This window comes from Muntiacus reevesi, chromosome 8 (assembly GCF_963930625.1).
Source record: "Muntiacus reevesi chromosome 8, mMunRee1.1, whole genome shotgun sequence".
Lineage (NCBI taxonomy): Eukaryota > Metazoa > Chordata > Mammalia > Artiodactyla > Cervidae > Muntiacus > Muntiacus reevesi.
Window position 1 is genome coordinate 83,949,550 of NC_089256.1, and position 24,086 is coordinate 83,973,635.

The 24,086-nt window shown below is 41.1% G+C and overlaps 1 protein-coding gene across 1 annotated transcript in view; it reads right to left on the reverse strand.

Moving 5' to 3' along the window:
• Positions 1 to 8,622: 8,622 nt before the first annotated feature.
• The window catches only part of IQCJ (IQ motif containing J), a 199,484-nt gene continuing 184,020 nt past the window's right edge, over positions 8,623 to 24,086 (reverse strand). The window contains 4 exon segments of the mRNA XM_065943420.1: positions 8,623 to 8,661; positions 8,663 to 8,789; positions 9,209 to 9,219; positions 10,998 to 11,133. Of these exon segments, the coding sequence (XP_065799492.1) occupies positions 8,623 to 8,661; positions 8,663 to 8,789; positions 9,209 to 9,219; positions 10,998 to 11,133 (313 nt within the window).

Sequence of the window (24,086 nt, forward strand, 5' to 3'; positions counted from 1 at the left end):
TTAACCCTGAATTTGAAATGTGATGAACACCGTCACTTTTTATAGCTTAGACTGACTTGGTTAGAGCTTGGAGTTTCCTCCTTCTATCTGTAAAAATATGATAGACCCAAAATAGACGATAGACATTTGGAAAACTTACACTGTCAGATTGCTTGCCCCGGTCACAGTCCCACGTTGTCGTTGCTCGCTGGCCAGACCTCTCCATGGTGCTGAAGAGTTGCCCTTGCCCATTTGAGAGGAAAGAGTTGTTTATTCGAACTGGCTTTGCAAGAAATCCATAAAGGACTGTCTGTGTTAGCAAGTGAAGTTATCTGAAGAATTTCTGTAACACATACTACAGACGAGACGCTTTGCTCTTCAGTTATCAACCACGATACTCAGGCAGCTCAAAGAAGATTTTGGAGCACAGATCTTCAAGTATTGACAAGAAAGAGGGAGAGCTCTTTGGGAGATGAAGTTTGCTGATTTTTGTCAATGTTCTTCAAATTTGGGGGGAAAAAAAGAGAGAGAGAGAGAGACTACAAGGCTATTTAGAGAACCGAGGATTCCAGAAAAGTTCTTGATCTTAATGCAGAAAACAAGCTCCCATTAGTCCAAAGAAGCCAATTCGCTTCGTTCTATCATTGCTCCTACTTTTTTGATAAAAATACAATAAAATGAAATAAAGCTCAGAATTCCACGAGGCACTGCACACGCTGTGTGAACAGGTATGCCTCACTCTAGCCCCAGCCTCTGTCTGCTGAAGATTATGACAGCAGAAATCAGGCTCGTGTGGCTTTCACAGATTATCTCTTTCTGAGGCTGAAACGTATAAAGAGCCACATGACACCCAATGATGTCATCTCTAAAGCAGGTCACAGTTGCTGCTGTATGTAGATGAAGTCCTTCTAGTGAAGTATTTGGCATAGTGATTTTCTTAAATATCTACTTGCATTAAACAGCGTGTTCTTCTATCAATATACTTAACCCTATCAATACCATAAAGAGAAAATCAATGTATTCCCCACATGTGAAGCAGAATTTCTGTTTAAACTAAGATCAGCTTCTGCTTCTCCTTTAGGTTGTAATTAACCCATGGTGAAGATAGCAAAGAAGGGATTTCCCCTCACAGAGATGTGAAGGGAATGTGAGGACTTGCAGAGATGTAGAATCTACTTCTAAAACTTCTCTCAGAATTTTTAGCAAGTTTTTTAAAATTATGTTTTAACATCAATCCATGAAAATTGCAAAATAAAAATTAAGGCAACTCTCCTCAACTCCAGGCATTTTACTTGATGGAATTTAAAATTTTCCATAGACAAAAATTTTACTAACACTATCTCACAAAGGATTTGAATATGTTTTCAAATATTAGCAGGAAACTTTTTTATTCACTATTTCTAGAAGTTTTTCAGCTTTGAATAAAGTAACAAGACTTTAGCTATACTATAAATTTTACATGTAACTGGTAATAAATTGTATACACAGATATTATTTTAAAGAATGTGTAATAATGACAAATATCTATTTCTATTCTGTATAGTAATATATTTTCTCTTTCTCAACTATGTAGTCACACATCATAATTTAGGGTTTTCAGTTATAGTTGACAGTCTTGTCAACTAATAATTAAATAATCAAATATCTTTTCATGCCAACTAAGAGCTGTCAAAGTCAAAGGGAAGAATAAATTAAAACTAATCTAATCAGTGCTTATTGAATGTATCCTCTTTTAATATAAACCAAAAGAAGCCTTCCTTGGTGAGCACTGTATTTATATTTTTGAGAAAGAAAAGAACCATAAATCTTAGAAAGAGAAAATGGAATTTTCAACACAATGAGTGCCACTGGGAAAATTCTATTAAAACAATAGTGGGTGTTTTGTTATCAGAACTATGAAAATTTGCCTAAGCACCTCCTCAAGGCACATCATTACAATACAAAAATATCGAGATGAAAATTAGAAAAAATGGACCACCTGGATGATCATGTAAGTTTCTTAAATAAAATAGATTTTTTGCAATTTCTATAACTCAGTGTTTCCTATACTTCAGTGATAATGAAAGTTACCTAGAATATTAAAATAAAAAATACAGAATTCCCCGATATTCTGATTCAAACTATCTACTGTGGTTATAGAATCTGTATTTTTTTAAAGCTCTCAAAAATAATCCTTAATCAGAAAACTGCAATAATTAATAAACTACAAAGCATATAATTATCTAAACGCAAGGGAAGTACAAAAATATTTTAAAATATTTGTCATAATAAAAGGCCAAATTATTGCTGCATGAAGCATCCAATGTTGGAGGCTCCCTTCTTCCCATCTCCTCAGGTTTCCATGAGAAAGAAATTTCCTAAATACTACCAGTCTCTGATTTCTACCCTTGGATTCATTTCAGGAAGGTGGAAGGAGTTACTCTAATTGGAGGATTAGGCAAAGGTCCTGGCGACAAGCATCATTCTCCCTCTGCTTTTTAATGAGATCCACCTCCCTGCACAAGATCTGTGGGTGAGGCTGACAGTATTTAGTGCTTCCTGGGATTGGCAAGTTTCCCTAAAGCCAAAGTTTAGTAGCAGAAGGCACTATGACTGCAAGTCCTAAGTACACTTTCAAATCCAGCTTTGACAGGAAATAAAGCTCAGATTTCGACATCCCTCTGCCTGAATCGCTTGCCTTTCAAAATATGTTTCCAAACTAAAGGCAGAAAAGGAGTTATTTATTGACTCCCTAAAACCCCACCTCCTAACACTGCTATGTTGTTGACTAGGCTTGGTCTTTGTAGCCAGTTAATGTAATAAGTTTTATATGTGAACCAATTGAGTAAATTTTGCATCATATAGCTCTGTGATAGAGACCTATTTAAAAAAAAAGAGGAGATGTCATGTGTAAAACTTTCATTAGAGGTTTTCAAAATACACTGTTCAATTTATATTATTATTGAGCCACTTAGAAACTCCAGTTCCTGGAATTTGCTTCAATAACTACTAACTCTAGTAGTGTTCCATGGATCAGTAATCCAATAAGATGTTACTCTTAATGAGTTTCCTGGTCAAAGAAGTTTGGGAAACATGGAGACATGACTGCCTTCTGCAAATTCAAAATGTGTATTAGCTTATTAGTAAGGCCCCAATAAGTCCTGAAGTAAATAAATTGACTTATTTCACCCTTCACCCAATTAGCATCTGTCTATCAATATCCTATGAGACTAGTACGGCAGGTTTTACATTTTGGGAAATTCTGCTCTGGAAGATGTTTTAGCAGTCAGATTTTTATGCCCAAACCATCTATACAATTAATTACTGAAATGTTATTGAGGATCTCTTTTAAGTCGTCAGTACATCTGTTGAAAGAATTGCCAACCACTACTGGGGGATTATGTAAATTATGCAAGGGCAGAAGTTGGGTGTATTTAGGTGGTCATTTTTATCTCCAGTGCTAGGAAAGGCCCAGCACACAGTAGGCACTCTATATTTGCTGACTGAGTGAACAAATGCTGTAGACTTAACCCAAGGATGTGAATAACTCCCCTTTCCCCCAAGATGTCTTATGTACAAAAACTACATCCTAAAGAGTCTTAGGCCAATGAGCTATCCAGGAAAAAAGAAAAAAGAATACAATAAGAGACCTCACTCCTGTTCCACCGCATCCAATTTCTCCTTGAATTCTAAAGCATCTTTCGATGCTCATCCAAAGACTGAAATGCTGATTTGCGATGATGAAACAGGTTTTGTAACAGAAGGTGCATCTGATTCTAAACTAGGGATTCAACATTTTATCTCACCTAAGCTGTAGAATTAAGGACAGGATCTATATGAGGACAAATGCTGAAACTGGACTTGAGGTAAACTTCAAAAAGAACAAATTCTTTTTCAACTCTCTTTGTGTAAAATGAGGTACTTAATGCCTAGATTTTTGCATCTGTACTCCAAGGTCAATAACTTTTAGACTGCTTAGAAGGATTTATGATTTTACTATGGATGAATGAGTCAGTTATCAAATAAGGAATTGTCAATTTTGCATATCATTCTGAACTCAGGAAATGTTCAACGCCAGCACTTCTTAAAATAATTTTTTAATCCTCAAATTGAAACAACATGCTCACCTCTAAACCTAACAAGAAAAATGTCCACAAATCATTAAGTCAAAAGGATGACTTGGGTGAAGGAATCAGTATTATCAACCAATATTCAAATACATAAAGAAGAGAGTGTTTGTGATATACAGATACTACTTTTTGCTGGAGAGGATGTGGAGAAAAGGAAACCTTCCTACCCTGTTGGTGAGAATGTAAATTTGTGCAGCCACTAAGGAAAACAGTCTGGAGGTTCCTCAAAAAAACTAAAAGTAGAGTTGCCACATGATCCTGAAATCCCATTTCTGGGCATATGTTGGAGAAAAGCATAATTCAAAAAGATCCCTGTGTACACTAATATTCACAGCAACACCATTACAATTACCAAACATGGAAACAACCTAAATGTATATTGACAGATGAATGGAAGAAAACAAGTGGTGCATCTATACAATGAAACACTGCTCAGCCACAGAAAAGAATGAAATGATGCCATTCGCAACAATATGGATGAACCTGGAGATTATCACACCAAGTAAATCAGAAAGAGGAAGAACAATACCATATAGTATCACTTATATGTGAAATCTAAAATATGACATAAATGAACTTACGTATGAAATATAAACAGCCGCACAAACATAGAGACTTGTGGTTGCCTTTTACGTACGAAATATAAACAGCCGCACAAACATAGAGACTTGTGGTTGCCAAGGCGGGGAGTGGAGAAGTGAAGGATCGGGGGTTTGGGGTTAGCAGATGCAAACTATTATATGCAGAATGGAAGAACAACAAGGTCCTATTGTATGGCACAGGGAACTATACTCAATACAAACCATAATGGAAAAGAATATGAAAATGAATTATATATTCATAATTGAATCACTTTGCTATAGAGTAGAAATTAAGACAATGTTGTAAACCAAATATACTTCAATAAAGTAATTTATAGAAACAAGATATTACTTGTGTACAATTCCATTTTATTCATTCACACTGTCGTATATGGTTATATATTATATAATTTCTAAAAGTTTGAAAAAGAAAACACTTGTTCTCTAAGACCCTAGTTTGAAGTAGAGAAAAATGTGTTTACTTCTATATCAAGAAGTCTTCTCTTTTTACATATGATTACTATATTCTCTGAACCAAAATTTGAAACAAATAGATTGGCAAAAAATTTGTGCTATTTCATGGTCTGAAAGACTAGATGTTGGATAGAACTTGGGTGCTGAAACATTAGAACTCATGGAACCTAAATTTATAACAGCTAAGCATAATACTGTAACTTGTCCCTGACCTGGAAAATCTAGGTTATTAAATTATTAAGTAGCACAACGCTTACATTCTCTATAATGTCACAGCTCTCAAGACTGTACTAGAAGTCCAGTCTTTTAAGGGCTGAGTTTCCTCCTAAAACAAATGCAACTTTGTAAGAAGACTTTCTCCCTTTAGTCACTAGATTTTTCCTGATGTATTTAAAGCCTAGAGGTTGTAAATCTCAAAAAGGTTAATAAAGCTTGAGGATAATTAAGCATATTTAATATAGGCGCACTTGCCATGTCTGGCAGGCAGGCTTTGGTGGTGTCCTTGGGAGGTATGGTGGGTCCCCTGGCTGCCTGTTATTGACTACCCAATACTTTTGCCGAAAGCCAGGACCATTCCAGCAACCCCATAAATATGAGGGCTCCACGGCTTTTTCCAGGACAGTTAGGGTATCAGGGTCTTGAGCTGGCCCAGACCACTGCTCCTGAACCTGGTCAAGAATTATAAGAACTACAGAAACTGCTCAAGAATCACAAGACCTGTAATTGCTCCTGAGCAGGAGTGAAGTAGGGCCTCGGGGTGGTGGTGGGGGCGGGCGTGGGCAGCTGCTAGAATGACACTTTCTGCCCTGGCCTGCCTGAGAGGTGAGGCCAGGAAACCCTGTTCTCCCCGACATGCTGCAGAGCCCCCCATTTGTTTTTCCTCAGGTCTGAAGTAAGAATGATCTATATTTTCTTTTCAAACCAGTCAATCCTAAAGGAAATCAACCCTAAATATTCATTGGAAGGATTGATGCTGAAGCTGAAGCTCTAATACTTTGGCCCCCTGATGCAAAGAGCCAACTCACTGCAAAAGACCCTGGTGCTGGGAAAGAATGAGGGCAGGAGGAGAAGGGGAGCCAGAGGATGAGATGGTTGGATGGCATCATCGATGCAACGGACAAGAGGTTGAGCAAATTCTGGGAGATAGTGCGGGACAGAGAAGCCTGGCTTGCTGCAGTCCAAGAGGTCGCAAAGAGCCGGACAAAACTGAGCGACTAAACAGCAAAACTTTTCTTTTACTCTGCATGTGGCTGTGATTTATCAAAAGAAACTCGTTTAGAGGCAAAAGGCTGGCACCTGACTTCAACTTTGAGCACTGAAAATTCGTTTTTAAAGGAGCAATACTAAAACAAATGCATAATATATTATTTTTTAAAGTACAGCTCCAATCTCAAAACCTACACACGTATACATATATACCCTCAACATATGAAAAAAATATATACACACACACCCACACTTTTAGGACACAGTTTGATTCTCATGGATTCATCTGGTGAATTGAAAACAGGCTGCGCACAGCCCGGCTCCCTCAATGGGAATCAAGGTAAAAATGTCACCTGTGCTCTTCACAAGTTTTCCACAGTGTTTTGAAGGCATGGAGTGTTTTCAAGAGTGGGTTCACAATTGACTAGCATTTATTGAGAGATCTCAGGGCCCAGGCTCTGTGCTGTTTTATATATGCAGTACCATTTAATCTTCACAGCAATAACAATCTATCTCTATCTCTAAATCTATTATTTCCAGTTGGTAGTTGAAGAAGGGACTCTCAAGTGATAATCTTAGGCTCACAAGAAGTGGCAGAACTGCTATTTTAAGTCAGGTCCTCGGGTCCTCTTACCAAGCCAGGGCTCTATTCCCTGATCCACACTGCCCCCTACAGGCCAGACGGTAACAGTATGGGAACCAATGGGGGGAAGGGGGTGTGGCCAGGAAGGCAGGCCCAGGCAAAAGGAATCCCTTCAAAACAAATGGGACTAAGAATGTCTTCAAACAATGAAGGATTTTTTTGTATTTATGCAGGGATATGCTATTGATTTGTAAAAAAAGGTATAAATCTAATGGTTTACAAGGTACCATTCTATAGTTTCTTTCCATGATATCCTATTGCACAAATCACAGATTTCTTAAAATTGGGAACTAAAAGAATAAGTATTTGGTCACATGAATGTGCTTAAGAAAAAACAAACAAAGCACAAAGCATTTTCCAGTGTTGTCCTCTATGCAATAACTAATATTTTTATGGTTAAAAAAGTTATTCTTTGCTTCTCACTTTGATACCTACAAGTTCCTTTTCTTAATAACAGCTGCTATTCAAAATTGCTATTTCTAAAGCAAATTTTTGTGTTACCACATGATACACTGTGGTAAAGGGCACTTAATATGCAAATTGCTAACATAACTTAATATTATCTTCCCTCCTGTTGCTCTTTAATTTGGCATTGAGCAGCTGAGGTTTGAGGTTTTAATCAAAGAGCACTGAATGAGGCAATTTATAAAATCAAATAAGCATTCTTTTTTCAATTATTTCATTCACTGTTTATACCTACTAAATTGTAAAACAGTCCTAGAAATGCATTAATGCAATGATTGCGTCTTTCACTGCTTGACCATGTCTAAATGAAGGCTTATTTTCAAGTACTGCAATATAGTAGAACAGTAAAGCATGCAGGCTCCCACCCAGTGAGTAACCCAAGGCAAGCTGGTTATCTCTCAAAGTCTCATTTTCATCATCTGTAAAATGGAGATAATAACAGTACCTCCTTTATATGGTCATAGAGAGGATTAAAGGAAATAATCCACAGAAAGCATTAGCGAAGTGCCTGGCACACAACAAGTGCTCAGTTCTTACTAAGATGATGAATTTGAGAACTCATACGGAAACATTACTGTTGCTATTTAATTTACAGCCGAAATATTCTAAGAACTGTATTAACTACATGCTTGGCCAAAAGTGAACAGGCGCATGCAAAAGCATCATTCTCAGCTCAGCACAAGGACTCCCCCAGATCAGGTTTCTGGCTTCCCATGTAGCACAAGCCCAGGGCAGACAGCTAGGATGAGCAGTAATTGCAGTTATTATAGGCATGGGGGTGGGTGAGCAGCTGGCGAGGCCCACGGGTTAGGCAAAGGCAGACTGGCCTCCAGCTGAGGCTGTGTTAGAGGTTAGGAGAGGCTTAGAAGGAAACAGGCAGCTGATCAGACTGCAGAAGACAGACAATGGTCTCAGCAGCAACAGTGACAGATCACACCCAGAGGAAGAGGGCTGTGGTTCAGCAAGCTGAGAGGATCCGGCAGGAGTCGGGGGCCTGGGAAAGCCCCTAGCGAGACACCTCATTGACAGCATTTGACTTGGACCAAAGGCTTCTAACCCTGAAGTTCCAAAGGACTTCCCGATTATTTGAAAAAGCTCTTGACAAGCTTAGCCAAGGTGAGCTGGGGGTCATCCTTATTCCCTCCATAAACTTGAGGTCTACTCATCAGAGGGTGGTAAAACCAAGTCTTCTTATCTGGGGCTCCCCTGAGGATATATATGAACCCAGTGGGTGTGGCAGGTGAGTCAAGGAAGAGCAAAGTCACTTTCTTTTCATGGAATGGCACCAACAAAAGATGTGAGAATCTTTTTGAATGAAGCCTCAGCAAAGGACTAATCATGGAAGATAAAACAACCTTAGTTATACCAGTTCCAAACAACGAAGCATAAAGTTTTAAACAATTATGGCTTTGGTATTTTACCTGCCTGACGAATGAGACACTTGGGAATGTGCCAACATCTTATATTCTCATGTTTTATTCTGTCTTCAGGGTCACACCATTGCCATCATCAATACCAAAGTTGTTCCCATAGTCAACATTAGAATTCTGGGCAGGATCTGCTTGCTTTCTGAAGCTAATTCCAGTAATGATTTTTGAAAGTCTGTTTTGATTTTCAGTGTCTGTAGGCAGTCAGGAGTGAGCCAGACTCCCACACAGGAAATAGAGTCATCTTTGTCCCATGGGCACAGAGCTAAGGCGTGATGACATGGTGGTGGAGCAGGGTGCCACTCTCAATTCAGTCTGACACACCTTCTGGGAAACTAGATTGCTGGGCACACCAGAAAGGGAAAATCTCCTCTACTAAGAAACCTGAGGGCACCTGGAGTCTAGGCTACATTAAATAAGGCAAAACCATTAGCAAAGCTGTGCAAAGACAGACGTAAACATAATGACCAACGAGGGGGAAGAACAGGCATTTTAGGCACAAAAACACTTGAGGTGTTAGAATCAAAGCGTTGCAGCAGCATAAAAATAAAGCAAAGATAGATTCTTCCAGAATTTCAATAAGCCAAAAGGTTAGTTATCCTAAAGCAATACTAAAACCATCAGAGATTTCTAGACAGTTGATATTGTCTGGAATTAGGGCTGAGAAAGCACAAACGTGGTAGCAAACTCAAGCCTTTCACTGCGGGGCAGAGTGATTCTCATACCCAATTTCCATCACTCAAATCAAGGTTTCACAGTCATTTACTTTGTACCTTCTATTAACATTCACAGCGAAGGTATCCTAAACACTCAATTTTCACATTCTTTTTCACTGACAAATCAAGAATTAAGTACAAACTTTGCTAAACGCAGACATTTTCCAAAGTGGTTCATGAGCACCCTCTAGTGACAGCGAAGCCAGTTAAGACAACACATGCCCCCTACCAAAACTGTCTTTAAAAAGTGCAGATTCACAGTATTTCATTTCTAACGTCAGCTAAAAATAGATGTTCTGCCACTGTTATTTGCACAGCCATAAACTTAACTTACTTCTCTCTTTAGAATCCATAACTAGATAAAGCCATTTATTAAAGAATATGCAATGCAATCATCTGAAAACCTTTCAAAGTACCTTTGCTTGATCCCAATGCGAATGCATTATTTTGGCTGTTGGGAAGCATTTTTACAACCAAATAAACTTGATTATAAAGTATTCAAGGATGACTTTAAAAAAATAACAATATACTTGTATAGTTCATTTCTCTTCCTAACTTACTTCAGTACTCCAGTGACTACGGTAACTGATCACAATGGCTAAATCCATACAACTCTGTGTTACAATTGCCTGATCATTTATTTCCTTACACATTTGGTGTTGTGGTTTTTTCTTTTAAACAGAGGCTTCTCTCAAATTCGTCCATTCCTCAACCCTGTACTCCAGAGTTCTTAAACTAGTTGACCTGGGAAAATTCTGGTCTGCAGGCATGGTCTATTTACATTTAAAATTTTCCTACTGGTTGCCAACATTTAAAAATCTTCTGAAGAAGGAAAATGATCTTTGGCAACATACTTCCAGGAGCTGGGGGAAGTATGTGTGTGTGGGTTGGGGGGGGGGGGTGTCCCTCTAGGTCAACCAGTAACAACTCAGTCCCCATCAGTCACACGGGTTACTTACCTGGCCCTGAAAGCCTTTAAGATGCAACCTCTGAATCCGAGGCCCCTTCCAATTCTTCTCATGAAAGTTCTCTTTAAAATCCTAGTAACCAAGCTAGTCTATCCTATCTGTGCCACTAAAGGCTACCAACGGTGCAGATTAAAAGGAACACACTATCATCAAGAAAAGTAAAAAGATATTCTCAGTAACAGAGGAATGCCAACACCCAAACGAATAGTTTAGACTGATTTCAAATGCAGTCAATTCCCTAAGCCTTGATAAAGTTCACTCTGCCTTCATGACCCTCATCTTCGAGAGGACAAAACCCTCACCATAGCAAACAAGCAACTTGTAGATCACAGACCACCTGCTCACATCCCCAGATTCCTCTCTTAGAGCCAAAGCCCTGGAGACCAGACGACTGGCCAACCAAGTCTTGAGAAGGAAATGCGCACTCACGGGGGTGCTGCTATCTGAGAAGGTGTTCATGCTGACGGAGCTGCTGAGCTTGTCCGAGGACAGGGAGGGCGGGGACGGGCTCCGCTTCTCCAGGGGCTCCTGCCGCTGCAGGTACTCACGCCATGCCCGCTGAATGCTGCCAAAAACAAATCACAGACACCGTCACTCCAGTCCCAGACTCAGACTCCGGCGAGCACGAGGCGTCCGAAGCAACTGACTTTGACCAGGAACCTGAAGCACACAGAACGTGACGTGGGAAGTCAGGAGACCTGGACTGTCTGTGTTACTGGTTTGACTTTCACAAGCTTACCTGAACTAAGCCAGTCTACAAGAATCGACTTAGTCAGAAAAAGTCATCTGTCAAAGTGCAATCGGTTTGCACATGTAAATGTACTTGCTTTGGTTTATGGGACACAAAACCTTTCCATTTCTCATCATTTTTTCAAGTGAGAATAATAAATTATTGTTGAAGAACTGTTCTGCGCCAGGGTTAGCACTTGGCTCTGCACAGAGGAGACAGCACCGCCCTGGGGGGCTATTCACATAGACTTCCAGGTGAGGGGTGTTCCATGATGTCAGATGGTATAGTCTATGTGACCAAATGCATTGGCTCTGCTCTGGGACAAGACAGACAAGTGCCCTGAGAGCATGGATTTTACACACTGTGGAAGGAAACAGGTAATGTATGATGAATGAACAAAGGCGTGGACAGAGCAGACAAAAATATTTGAAAGTGTTATGTACTATTCAGAAGATTAAAGTAACTTCTTGAGATTTCACCCAAGGAAGTTTTTATTTCCTGTGGTTAGTAACTCTCAAAAGAGTCATCTTCTGATCTGAATAACAGAAATCTCTTCTTCATTCTTGCCTGGAAAATCCCCTGGAGGGAGGAGCCTGGTAGGCTACAGTCCATGGGATCGCAAAGAGTCAGAAATGACCGAGCGACTTCACTTCACTTCTTCATGAGAGCTAAGTGACTTTTCTCCATTTGGACTAGTTTCTAATCTTTGAAGAGATTAACATCTAGATTTTCATATGTGACCAGGGAACTGAATCTATTTTCTCCTGGGAGTTGCTAGACATGAACACCAATTGTCAGGATTCAGCATTTGAAAATAGTTTTAAATGGCTGCGCTGATTCTATCATGATCTCTTCTCAATTCCTGGAAGCATTCAATCTTCTTCAATTCTTCAACATACAATGAAAGTCACTGAAGGTGTTTTTGTATTAAACAAACATTTATTTTCATTTGACTAGAATGGTTCAAAGACTGTCCATTCTCAACAATCAGAGGACATAAAGAACACATAAACATTTGTATGTGTTCCCTAATTTATTAATGCTTTGTGAGTTATAAATGTTCAAGGAAAAGTCCAAAAGCTACACTGAAACAACCCTGGGATCAGAGGCCAATTTTCCTGAAACTATGAAACTTCAGCTTCTGGGGCCCTTACTTAGAGGCCAGGAGCTTCTTGCCTTGGCTCATAGATGTTCACTGTTTTCTTATTTAATGTCTTCTCAAAATGTACCCTTATTTATTTATTTTCCTTTGGTTTAAAATTTTAAACAGGATCTCAGAGAGAGTCCTGTAAGATTAAGAGGGTCCTGTAAGGCTGGCTGAGTGTGGTAATCCCATTGTTTCTTCTGGGATCCATTTTACTAAGGGAGTATCAAACTTCTGGCAGCTAATTTCCATGTCATCCAAAGTGCTTGAAGTACTGGGCAACTGCCAGAGCATTGCTGAGAATTTCTGCCACTTTAGGACACCTACAGCTTGTAAACCTGTCCATCAAGCACTTAAAAGCATGTGATTTTTTAAAAAGTAACTTAAAAAATAGAGAATACTGACAACCCATAGGATACCCACACCTTCATAGGACTATGAAGTATTCCTCTCTCCAAGCCCCACTTTTTAATTGCCTTGGTTTTTCAGAAAATATAGAAAGAAAATATAGTAGCCTTTTGAGATGTTTGTCTTCCCTTGTGGCTCAGTTGGCAAAGAATCCACCTGCAATGTGGGAGACCTGGGTTCAATCCCTGGGTTGGGAAGATCCCCTGGAGAAAGCAAAGGCTACCCACTCCAGTATTCTGGCCTGGAGAATTCCATGGACTGTACAGTCCATGGGGTCGCAAAGAGTCCGACAAGACTGAGCGACTTTCACTTTGAGAAGTTACATTTTAGCTTGATGAACACCAGGGGGCAGCATGACACCTTCAAAAAAACAAACAAAACTGCTGGCCAACCCAGGTGAGATCTGCGAAGAATTTAAAGCATTCTCGTCCCCCTTCTAGTTCTATGGGGTCTGGAAAGTGACATACCAGTTTTCCTTAAGTCGAAGATTAAGAAGAGACTATTCTTTCCTTCCAAGTGGAAAGATATCCTCTTCTTAATTGATAAAAGGTGACATTTCTTGCTTGTTGTTTATTCGCTAGTTAGTATCCGACTCTTTGTGACCCAGAGACTGCAGCACACCAGGCTTCCCTGTCCTTCAATATTTTCCAGAGTTTGCTCAAACTAACATCCAATGAATCAGGGATGCCATCCAACGATCTCATCCTCTGTTGCCTCTTTCTATTCCTGCCCTCAATCTTTTCCAGCATCAGAGTCTTATATATATATAAATACCTTTTAAACAGGCATTAAAATCATCTATTGATATAAGCCCACTCACTTCCTTAATTAAAAAGCTATTTCAATTTTTGAATATTTACCTCATTATCCTTGTCTACATATACGAACGAGGGGTATCTCAAGGTAAGGAGCAGCGGCTCCACTTTGCAGGATCAGCCGTGAAGAGATACCCCACGTCCAAGGTAAGAGGAACCCAAGTAAGACGGTAGGTGTTGTGAGAGGCCATCAGAGGCCAGACAGACTGAAACCATAGCCAATCAGATCACAGGACCACAGTCTTGTCTGACTCAGTGAAACTAAGCCATGCCGTGTGGGACCACCCAAGATGGGCGGGTCATGGTGGAGAGGTCTGACAGAATGTGGTCCACTGGAGAAGGGAATGTCAAACCACTTCAGTATTCTTGCCTTGAGTATTCTTACCATGAACAGTATGAGAAGGCAAAATGATAGGACACTGAAAGAGAAACTCCCCAGGTCAGTAGGTGCCCAATATGCTACTGGAGATCAGTGGAGAAATAACTCCAGAAAGAATGAAGGGATGGAGCCAAAGCCAAAAAAAATCCCCAGTTGTGGATGGGACTGGTGATAGAAGCAAGGTCCGATGCTGTAAAGAGCAATATTGCATAGGAACCTGGAATGTTAGGTCCATGAATCAAGGCAAATTGGAAGTGGTCAAACAGGAGATGGCAAGAGTAAATGTCGACATTCTAGGAATCAGCGAACTAAAATGGACTGGAATGGGTGAATTTAACTCAGATGACCATTATATCTACTACTGTAGGCAGGAATTCCTTAGAAGAAATGGAGTAGCCATCATGGTCAACAAGAGTCTGAAATGCAATACTTGTATGCAATCTCAAAAACGACAGAATGATCTCTGTTCGTTTCCAAGGCAAACCATTCAATATCATGGTAATCCAAGCCTATGCCCCAACCAGTAACGCTGAAGAAGCTGAAGTTGAACGATTCTATGAAGACTTACAAGACCTTCTAGAACTAACACCCAAAAAAGATGTCCTTTTCATTATAGGGGACTGGAATGCAAAAGTAGGAAGTCAAGAAACACCTGGAGTAACAGGCAAATTTGGCCTTGGAGTATGGAATGAAGCAGGGCAAAGGCTAATAGAGTTTTGCCAAGATAATGCATTGGTCATAGCAAACTCCCTCTTCCAACAACACAAGAGAAGACTCTACACATGGACATCACCAGATGGTCAACACCGAAATCAGATTGATTATATTCTTTGCAGCCAAAGATGGAGAAGCTCTATACAGTCAGCAAAAACAAGACCAGGAGCTGACTGTGGCTCAGATCATGAACTCCTTATTGCCAAATTCAGACTTAAACTGAACAGAGTAGGGATAAACACTAGACTATTCAGGTATGACCTAAATCAAATCCCTTATGACTATACAGTGGAAGTGAGAAATAGATTTAAGGGACTAGATCTGATAGACAAAGAATCTGATGAACTATGGACGGAGGTTCATGACATTGTACAGGAGACAGGGATCAAGAGCATCCCCATGGAAAAGAAGTGCAAAAAGACAAAACAGCTATCTGAGGAGGCCTTACAAATAGCTGTGAAACGAAGAGAAGCAAAAAGCAAAGGAGAAAAGGAAAGATATTTGAATGCAGAGTTCCAAAGAATAGCAAGGAGAGATAAGAACGCCTTCCTCAGCAATCAATGCAAAGAAATAGAGGAAAACAACAGAATGGGAAAGACTAGAGATCTCTTCAAGAAAATGAGAGATACCAAGGGAGCATTTCATGCAAAAATGGGCTCAATAAAGAACAGAAATGGTAGGGACCTAACAGAAGCAGAAGATATTAAGAAGAGGTGGCAAGAATACACAGAAGAACTGTAAAAAAAAGATCTTCATGACCCAGATAATCACAATGGTGTGATCACTCACCTAGAGCCAGACATCCTGGAAAGTGAAGTCAAGTGGGCCTTAGAAAGCATCACTACGAACAAAGCTAGTGGAGGTGATGGAATTCCAGTTGAGCTATTTCAAATCCTGAAAGATGATGCTGTGAGAGTCCTGCACTCAATATGCCAGCCAATCTGGGAAACTCGGCAGTGACCACAGGACTGGAAAAGGTCCATTTTCATTCCAATCCCTAAGAAAGGCAATTCCAAAGAATGCTCAAACTACCGCACAATTGCACTCATCTCACACGCTAGTAAAGTAATGCTCAAAATTCTCCAAGCCAGGCTTCAGCAATATGTGAACCAAGAACTTCCAGACGTTCAAACTGGTTTTAGAAATGGCGGAGGAACCAGAGATCAAATTGTCAATATCTGCTGGATCATCAGAAAAGCAAAAGAGTTCCAGAAAAACATCTATTTCTGCTTTATTGACTACGCCAAAGCCTTCGACTGTGTGGATCACAATAAACTGAGGAAAATTCTGAAGGCGATGGGAATACCAGACCCCTGACCTGCCTCTTGAGAAACCTGTATGCAGGTCAGGAAGCAACAGTTAGAACTGGACATGGAGCAACAGACTGGTTCCAAATAGGAAAAGGAGTATGTCAAGGCTGTATATTGTCACCCTGCTTATTTAACTTATATGCAGAGTACATCATGAGAAACACTGGGCTGGAAGAAGCACAAGTTGGAATTAAGATTGCTGGGAGAAATATCAATAACCTCAGACATGCAGATGACACCACCCTTATGGCAGAAAGTGAAGAGGAACTTAAAAGCCTCTTGATGAAAGTGAGAGAGGAGAGTGAAAAAGTTGGCTTAAAGCTCAACATTCAGAAAAGTAAGATCATGGCATCTAGTCCCATCACTTCATGGCAAATAGATGGGGAGACAGTGGAAACAGTGTCAGACTTTACTTTCTGGGGGCTCCAAAATCACTGCAGATGGTGACTGCAGCCATGAAATTAAAAGACACTCCTTGGAAGGAAAGTTATGACCAACCTAGACAGCATATTAAAAAGCAGAGACATTACTTTGCCAACAAAGGTCCATCTAGTCAAGGCTATGGTTTTTCCAGTGATCACGTATGGATGTGAGACCTGGACTGTGAAGAAAGCTGAGTGCCGAAAAATTGATGCTTTTGAGCTGTGGTGTTGGAGAAGACTCTTGAGTGTCCCTTGGACTGCAAGGAGATCCAACCAGTCCATCCTAAAGTAGATCAATCCTGGGTGTTCTTTGGAAGGACTGATGTTGAAGCTGAAACTCTAATACTTTGGCCACCTGATGCAAAGAACTGACTCATTGGAAAAGACCCTGATGCTGGGAGGGATTGGGGGCAGGAGGAAAAGGGGACGACAGAGGATGAGATGGCTAGATGACATCACCAACTCGATGGGCATGAGTTTGAGTAAACTCCGGGAGTTGGTGATGGACAGGGAGGCCTGGTGTGCTGTGATTCATGGGTCGCAAAGAGTCGGACACGACTGAACTGGACTGGACAGATATGAAAACAGTTTTACTTAGTCAAAAGCATATTATACTTCGTTCTTTTTTTCATTATTTTAGGGGTCAAAAATGAAAGGCCAGTCACATCACTATTCTAAAATGCTATACTATTTCTTTTGAATGGTAGAGCCTTGCTATTATTACTCTCTGAATCATAGAAAAGTATTTGCATCACACACTTACTCCTCTTTGCACTGATACGATGTTCATAGATTAAAGTAGTCTAATATTAGCCCTCTGAATACCATCTCTAAATGTTATTTTACTATAGGAGAGAATTAAAACAAAATGCAGAGGCATTTGTCCCTCGGTCAAAGGGAACCACTTTCACTCTCTTATTCCAGGTCTATCACAATTCCTACTCACGAGTCTCCTTTATGGCTGCGGTGGAAACCCTGAACACCAACTACCTTGACTACTAGTCTTTACTTCTGAAACTAAGCAATACCATCATAATGCTTTAAAACTGGTTGCAGTGAGGGAGCATTCTCTGTGTGTTCCCATATGTTGAATTATAAATAGGGTATAGAAATTTACTTCCAAAGAGATGATAAATACCTTTTTCAATTTCTTTGCCGGGTCAATTCCAATTTATCTTCTCTTGTCTCAGGGATGGCATAATCATCTGCCTCTACCCTTTCTTTGTACACCTCATCAGTTTCGCAGTGTGGGTGCGTCTCTCCCACACTCACATTACTTGGGGACTCACAGCCTGAGCAGTTCTGGCTATCTCTGGATGTCCTTACAGATAAGAGCAGACGAGAACACTCAGAGTTGGGATGCTTAGAGGAGGTTTGAGGGAGTCCTGGTTTTCAATTGGTTTTCAAGGATGGATGGGATTTAGACTGCTAGGGAGGAAGAGGAAAAGACTTTGGACAAAGGCGTGGAAGTGAAGGTACCAGGCAAGATGCAGGAGGGTCCCAGAAAAGACGGCAGAGCATGAGGTTATGAAGACAGGAAGAGGATCCCGATGTCAACGGGGTCAGGTGGGGGCAGGACTGGGCAACACCTGCCCCTTGTGAGAGAGAAATCCCCCATCAAGGCACAGTCTGTAGTTAACAGACCTTCAACTTTTCAAAGGCAGCCAGAAATCCGGATTCTTGTGTGAAAGTTACTAAATAATTTTTAAAATACATTATTACCCAAAGTAAGTGGAATTTGAGGATGGGAAAAGAGGGCGCCATCAAAGAGAACACAAGTCTAAGTATCTTAGGAAACAACGATTTTATACAGTTCTTTTTGCATGCATTCTCCCGCCCAGTCCTACCACACATGGACTGTGGGGAAGGCTCCACTAATATTATTATTATCTTAGTGGTAGGTTTTGCCTGCCCAGCACTAACTTCTCCTCTTGGTTCCAGCACACATTTCTCCACGGGGACCCACCAATCCTCAACCAATGAGCTATGAATGAGGCAGATCCCACGCCTCCACTGTGGAGAGACTGAACAACCAGAGGGCAGCGACTGGTTCATAGAAACTCACGTGGCTCAAGCCGGGCAACGAGAGGCTACAGGAAGAGAAGCCCCCTCTTGCACCTGGAGGTTTTCAATCGCTAACCTTGAGCTCTCCATGACCAGTTTGCCACAGCGCTGGGAGAGAATGAAGAAAGAAGCGCTTACAGAAGACAGAGATGCCTGCTGACTGTGCCCCCTGGGTGTTTATGTTAGGTGATATAACAAAAATTTCTATTGTTATGTACAAGTTACTCTGAGTTGAGTTTCTGTTACTTGCAACTACCAGTTTCCATGTATTAGATGAAACAGCCCCCTCTCCCCGTCTTGAAGGGTTGGCCTTGTGTAGGAGATAAACCTCATTCAACCTTGCCCCAGCTCTTGGTTGTCTCCCAAGCTTCTGCTTATCCAAACAACCCATTTCATTTTTAATAACTCCCAGTAGGTAAGGGTGTGCCCACGCAGGAGACGTGGGTTCAATCCCTGGATTGGGAAGATGCCCTGGAGGAGAAAATGGCAACCCACTCCAGTATTCTTGCCTGGAAAATCATATGGACAGAGGAGCCTGGTGGGCTACAGTCCATGGGGTTGCAGAGAATTGGACATGCCTGAGCGACTGAGTACGCATACACAGACCAGTGAGTGCTGCAAAGGGGAGGCTCTCAGTCAGCACCTAGATTCAGGCTCACTAGAAGCCAGACCCTTAGGAAACAGCTTTCAGGAAAGTATAAATATACACAGTCTTGTGGGACCATAAGCACAAGCCCTGCTGGCCTCCAGAGCCAGGAAGGGATCAAGGGGTAACATTCCCTGGGTGGCAGTCACAATAACCAGGGCGTGCAGACTCAATTGCTTCAGCCGTGTCCAACTCTTTTGGGACCCTGTAGACTGTAGCCCACCAGGCTCCTCTGTCCATGGAATTCTCCAGGCAAGAATACGGGAGTGGGTTGCCATGCCTTCCTCCAGGGGATCTTTCAGATCCAGGGATCAAACTGGAGCTTCCTGAGTCTTCTGCATTGTGGGCAGATTCTGCCACCAAGGAAGCCCAGTATCCAGGGCACCAGATATAAAAGCTGGGGCCCCAGACACTCGCAAGAGCTCCTCTGCATGAGACGCTGAAGCCCTAAAGTAAGGCCGAGGGACAGCTTGAAGATGGTGCCCACCCCCAGTGTCTCAGGAAAGGTTTACAGTCAGCCCTTAGGTGTGCACTTAATTAGAAACCTCCTGTTTCACATCAAGATTGAGCTCCTGGGTCTGCTCCCTCTCGCTGTGCCCTGGGAGTGGTAACTGTTTATAAGAACACTTTCTCCATTGGTTGTGGTCCATATCCTACTTCTCTGCTGTAAACAGGAGCCTGTGTGCTGGGGCTGACCAGCTTTCAAATCAGCAAATGAGTTTCTTTGACATGAGGCAGCCACTATAACCAGGGCGTGCATACTCAATTGCTTCAGCCATTTCCAACTCTTTTGGGACCCCATAGACTGTAACCCACCAGGCTCCTCTGTCTATGGAATTCTCCAGGCAAGAATTCTGGGCACTTTTTAAAAGGATGCTTCTGTGCTGAGCCCTGGGGTGGGTGAATCTGCACGCAGGCTCTTTAAGAGAGGTCCCTCCGTTCACCATAACCTCTAGTATCTCGTGAGCATGAGCCAGTCCTCAAAGCCAAATGCTTGGGGGACTCATCTCTCAGGGGCCAGTCATGAAAGGTGGGATACTCAATGCAAAGTGTAACTCTTTGTCTCCTCAGAGAGAAGCTCAAGGTTTTGAGTGCACTCCCAAATAGGGGTCATCACTCCAGGGTTTTACGGAGAGATTGTGTCTCAGCCTTTCTTATCCACTTTGCTGTGGTTTCCCTCTTGTCTGCCCAATGTGAAGGTGTCACTCCACCAGTTTTTAATTCCCCTCGGAGGGAATTGTTCCATACGTTGTTGTAGATTTAGTGTGTCTGTGGGAAGAAATGGTACAGGATCTTTCTGTGTTGATGTCTTGAACCAGAACCTCCCAGAAACTAAACATGTTTGCACATGCTTAGTCACTCAGTCATGTCTGACTCTTTGCGACCCCTAGGGACTGTATCCCTCCAGGCTTCTCTGTCCATGGGATTCTCCAGGCAAGAATACTGGAGTGGGTAGCCATTTCCTTCTCCAGGGGATCTTCCCAACTCAGGGATTGATCTTGGATCTCCTGCATTGCAGGCATATTAGAGTGATGTAGATTCTTACTCAGTTTTATTTCTTATTAGCTGTGACCTTGGGAAAAGTACTAAACTTTCAGGCCTACAGTTTGCTGGTGTGCAAAATGGGAACAGCAATAATGTCTTCATAATTCTTGTAAGGAGTGAAAGATATGGTATTTATATTTAAGTCACTTAGCCCCAAACTTCACAAATAGAGGTGCTAGATAAATCACTATAATTACTTAAGAAAATCAGACACTTTCAAATATTTTTAAGTAATAGGTGCAAATCATAAGGGCTTCCCTGGTGGCTTAGTGGTAAAGAAACTGACTGCCAATTTCAAGAGGCTCAAATTCTATCCCTGGGACAGGAAATCCCCTGGAGGAGGAAATGACAACCCGCTCCAGTATTCTTGCTGGGAGAATCCTATGGACCAAGGAGTCTGGTGGGCTACAGCATATGATATACTGGATTTCTGAGGATCTTTACAGGAAATATTTTATTAGCCCAATTTGATACAAAAATATGTTTAGAAAAGGTACAGTTGCATGAGGAAGACACATTAGAGTAAAGGTTTTTCTTAGATTTTCTCACTGAAAGCTCACTACGATCCCTTAAGGTATGGTTCATGTTCTCATTTTACAGAAAAATGCAATGAAGGCCCAAAGAGGTAAGTAATAGTCCCAAGGTCACTCAGCAGATAAGGCGCAGGGCTGGGATTTGGACCTAGGGTGCTCTAGTTTCAAAGTCTGCTCTCTCAACCCCTCATCCCTCATAGCTTCTTTTTTTTTTTTTTTTTTAATATTATTTTATTAGTTGGAGGCCAATCACTTCACAACATTTCAGTGGGTTTTCTCATACATTGACATGAATCAGCCATATAGTTACACGTATTCCCCATCCCGATCCCCCCTCCCACCTCCCTCTCCACCCGACTCCTCAGGGTCCTCCCAGTGCACCAGGCCCGAGCACTTGACTCATGCATCCCACCTGGGCTGGTGGTCTGTTTCACCATAGATAATATACATGCTGTTCTTTCAAAACATCCCACCCTCACGTTCTCCCCCAGAGTTCAAAAGTCTGTTCTGTACTTCTGTGTCTCTTTTTCTGTTTTGCATATAGGGTTATCGCTACCATCTATCTAAATTCCATATATATGTGTTAGTATGCTGTAATGTTCTTTATCTTTCTGGCTTACTTCACTCTGTATAATGGACTCCAGTTTCATCCATCTCATTAGAACTGATTCAAATGAATTCTTTTTAACGGCTGAATAATATTCCATGGTGTATATGTACCACAGCTTCCTTATCCATTCGTCTGCTGATGGGCATCTAGGTTGCTTCCATGTCCTGGCTATTATAAACAGTGCTGCGATGAACATTGGGGTGCACGTGTCTCTTTCAGATCTGGATTCCTCAGTGTGTATGCCTAGAAGTGGTATTGCTGGGTCATATGGCAGTTCTATTTCCAGTTTTTTAAGAAATCTCCACACTGTTTTCCATAGTGGCTGTACTAGTTTGCATTCCCACCAACAGTGTAAGAGGGTTCCCTTTTCTCCACACCCTCTCCAGCATTTATTGCTTGTAGACTTTTGGATAGCAGCCATCCTGACTGGCGTATAATGGTACCTCATTGTGGTTTTTTTTTTTTTTTTTTTTTTTTTTTAATATTATTTTATTAGTTGGAGGCCAATCACTTTACAACATTTCAGTGGGTTTTGTCATACATTGACATGAATCAGCCATATAGTTACAAGTATTCCCCATCCCAATCCCCCCTCCCACCTCCCTCCCCACCCGACTCCTCAGGGTCCTCCCAGTGCACCAGGCCCGAGCACCTGACTCATGTATCCCACCTGGGCTGGTGGTTCGTTTCACCATAGATAATATACATGCTGTTCTTTCAAAACATCCCACCCTCACGTTCTCCCCCAGAGTTCAAAAGTCTGTTCTGTACTTCTGTGTCTCTTTTTCTGTTTTGCATATAGGGTTATCGCCACCATCTATCTAAATTCCGTATATATGTGTTAGTATACTGTAATGTTCTTTATCTTTCTGGCTTACTTCACTCTGTATAATGGGCTCCAGTTTCATCCATCTCATTAGAACTGATTCAAATGAATTCTTTTTAATGGCTGAGTAATATTCCATGGTGTATATGTACCACAGCTTCCTTATCCATTCATCTGCTGATGGGCATCTGGGTTGCTTCCATGTCCTGGCTATTATAAACAGTGCTGCAATGAACATTGGGGTGCACGTGTCTCTTTCAGATCTGGATTCCTCAGTGTGTATGCCTAGAAGTGGTATTGCTGGGTCATATGGCAGTTCTATTTCCAGTTTTTTAAGAAATCTCCACACTGTTTTCCATAGTGGCTGTACTAGTTTGCATTCCCACCAACAGTGTAAGAGGGTTCCCTTTTCTCCACACCCTCTCCAGCATTTATTGCTTGTAGACTTTTGGATAGCAGCCATCCTGACTGGCGTGTAATGGTACCTCATTGTGGTTTTGATTTGCATTTCTCTGATGATGAGTGATGTTGAGCATCTTTTCATGTGTTTGTTAGCCATCTGTATGTCTTCTTTGGAGAAATGTCTGTTTAGTTCTTTGGCCCATTTTTTGATTGGGTCGTTTATTTTTCTGGAATTGAGCTTCAGGAGTTGCTTGTATATTTTTGAGATTAATCCTTTGTCTGTTTCCTCATTTGTTATTATTTTCTCCCAATCTGAGGGCTGTCTTTTCACCTTACTTACAGTTTCCTTTGTTGTGCAAAAGCTTTTAATTTTCATTAGGTCCCATTTGTTTATTTTTGCTTTTATTTCCAATATTCTGGGAGGTGGGTCATAGAAGATCTTGCTGTGATTTATGTCAGAGAGTGTTTTGCCTATGTTCTCCTCTAGGAGTTTTATAGTTTCTGGTCTTACATTTAGATCTTTAATCCATTTTGAGTTTATTTTTGTGTATGGTGTTAGAAAGTGTTCTAGTTTCATTCTTTTACAAGTGGTTGACCAGTTTTCCCAGCACCACTTGTTAAAGAGATTGTCTTTTTTCCATTGTATATCCTTGCCTCCTTTGTCAAAGATGAGGTGTCCATATGTTCGTGGATTTATCTCTGGGCTTTCTATTCTATTCCATTGATCTATATTTCTGTCTTTGTGCCAGTACCATACTGTCTTGATGACTGTGGCTTTGTAGTAGAGTCTGAAGTCAGGCAGGTTGATTCCTCCAGTTCCATTCTTCTTTCTCAAGATTACTTTGGCTATTCGAGGTTTTTTGTATTTCCATACAAATTGTGAAATTATTTGTTCTAGTTCTGTGAAAAATACCGTTGGTAACTTGATAGGGATTGCATTGAATCTATAGATTGCTTTGGGTAGAATAGC